This window comes from Diceros bicornis, chromosome 31 (assembly GCF_020826845.1).
Source record: "Diceros bicornis minor isolate mBicDic1 chromosome 31, mDicBic1.mat.cur, whole genome shotgun sequence".
In the NCBI taxonomy this organism is placed as follows: Eukaryota; Metazoa; Chordata; class Mammalia; order Perissodactyla; family Rhinocerotidae; genus Diceros; species Diceros bicornis.
The window spans coordinates 18,800,089-18,802,395 of record NC_080770.1 but is presented as its reverse complement, the minus strand read 5'-3'; the positions used below and the strand labels follow the sequence as shown (position 1 = coordinate 18,802,395).

Genomic DNA, 2,307 nt, shown 5'->3' with positions numbered 1-2,307 from the left:
TGAAAAAAAAATACCAAATATGAAGTTTTCCATTATGGCAGGTTTAAATGTGTGATGTGTTTGTTGAAAAAAGAGTAATTCCCCAATAGATGAATAGATCAAAGACTAAATGACGAAATGCATTTACTGGAAAAAATGGAATAAATGCAGAATCTGGATCAGACAGAATTCTTCACTTTCAGTTTTCAAGAGATAAGAAAATGTCTTCTCAAAACCACACTGTAGTGAGAGAATTCATTCTCTTGGGACTCACAGACGATCCAGTGTTGGAGAAGATCCTGTTTGGAGTGTTTCTGGTGATCTACCTAATCACACTGGCAGGGAATCTGTGCATGATCACGCTGATCAGGACCAATTCCCACCTCCAAACGCCCATGTATTTCTTCCTTAGCCACCTCTCCTTTATAGACATTTGTTATTCCTCCAACATTACTCCAAATATGCTGCGCAACTTCCTCTTAGACCAGAAGACCATCTCCTATGCTGGATGCTTCACACAGTGTCTTCTCTTCATTGCCCTGGTGATCACTGAGTTTTATATCCTTGCTTCCATGGCATTGGATCGTTATGTAGCCATTCATAACCCTTTACATTACAGTACCAGAATGTCCAGGAACATTTGTATCTCTCTAGTCGTGGTCCCTTATACTTTTGGCTTCCTCAATGGACTCTCTCAGGCACTGCTGACTTTTCACTTATCTTTCTGTGGCTCCCTTGAAATCAATCATTTCTACTGTGCTGATCCTCCTCTTATAATGTTGGCCTGCTCTGATACCTATGTCAAGAAGATGGCAATGTTTGTAGTTGCTGGTTTTACTCTCTTAAGCTCGCTCTTCATCATTCTCCTGTCCTACCTTTTCATTATTGCCGCCATTTTGAAGATCCGTTCTTCTGAAGGCAGGTACAAAGCCTTTTCTACTTGTGGTTCCCACCTGACAACAGTCTCCATATTTTATGGAACCCTCTTGTGCATGCACCTAAGGCCCCCATCTGAGAAGTCTATAGAGGAGTCCAAAATAATTGCAGTCTTCTATACTTTTTTGAGCCCAATGCTGAACCCATTGATCTACAGTCTAAGGAACAAGGATGTGATCCATGCCATGCAGCAAAGGATTAAGGGAAATTGTGCATGAAATTGCAGTTTAGCCATCTGTTCATTTGAAATGACTAAGTGTCTGTGATAAGATAGTGATTAGCACCTAGAAATGAGTAAGAGAGAGGTCCTAAATGTAATAGATTCCCTCGTTCCAATTTCTTTTTGAGGATCAGCATCATTTAGTCTGTGGAACATTTTCTTAATTCATAAGAAACTTCCCTTTTTGTTAAGCAAAGAGTTGTTAGCAACCATTCCTAGCAACCAGAATATGCTGATATCCAGATTTATAATCCTATTTGAAAAATATATTTTAGAATCATTTTAAAAGTACTCCATATTTTGTCTAAATAATTGTATGCTTCCTTTTATTTTTTAGTCCTAAGAACCACTGCAGCTTTCAGGAGCCAAACTTAAACTTAGTCTTGGCAATTCTCTTAATCCAATGGTTGATCTCTTTGTAGTCTTTTTTTAAATATTCTATTTATTTATTTCTATTTGTGATTTAATTTTTTCGTTGTGTACGTTTTGGGGTGAAAGTCACCTCAGAATTTCTTTAAAGACAGAATAGAACATAAATCAACATGCATAAAAATAGTCATAAGTGACACTCAATTATAATTTGGCTCTCATTTTTATATCACTATTTATTTTAATCCTTGCAACTGAACTAGTGAGAAAACTATGATCTCCATTTATAACATTTGGAGTCTTAGGCACAGAGAAGTTAAATGAATTACCCAAAGTCTCTCAGCCACTAAGTAGTACAAAGGCAAATCCCTCGATTCCATATTCTTTCTCTTTCCAACTCACACTGCAGTGGTTAAACTCCTCAGCACTGCAAATGCTGTGGACAGAATGCAGGGGATAATAAACCAATGAGGTTAGTGCTGTACATGAAATCATGGTGATTGTGATGAGAGTGATACAGCTGATAATAGTTAATGTGGATGTCCTCTGACATTTCAGGTAAAGATGGTAATTTGTGTGCAATACAATTTGAATTACCCCACTGTTCCATGTAAAGCAGGCAATTGTTATACGTGGTAGACTTATTTAGATAGTACTTTATGGATATATTTTCCAGATTATAAAAGCACACAGGTTCATTTTAAATAACTAGAAAATGCAGACAGAAATGAAGAAGCTACATTTATCAGTGATATGTCCTAAACCAATGGATAATTTCTGTTTATGTTTTTTATATTTCTTCT

The 2,307-nt window shown here is 36.8% G+C and overlaps 1 protein-coding gene across 1 annotated transcript; it reads left to right on the top strand.

The window, feature by feature from the left end:
• Window positions 1-200: 200 nt before the first annotated feature.
• On the top strand, window positions 201-1,142 carry LOC131395676 (olfactory receptor 5M10-like). The gene has a single exon (XM_058527519.1). It carries the CDS (start codon window positions 201-203, stop codon window positions 1,131-1,133), a length of 933 nt encoding a protein of 310 aa, XP_058383502.1. The 3' UTR covers window positions 1,134-1,142.
• Window positions 1,143-2,307: the final 1,165 nt, after the last annotated feature.

Bases quoted from the DNA above. Each gene is read 5' to 3' on its own strand.
- LOC131395676 (XM_058527519.1), top strand. From the start codon at position 201: ATGTCTTCTCAAAACCACACTGTAGTGAGAGAATTCATTCTCTTGGGA.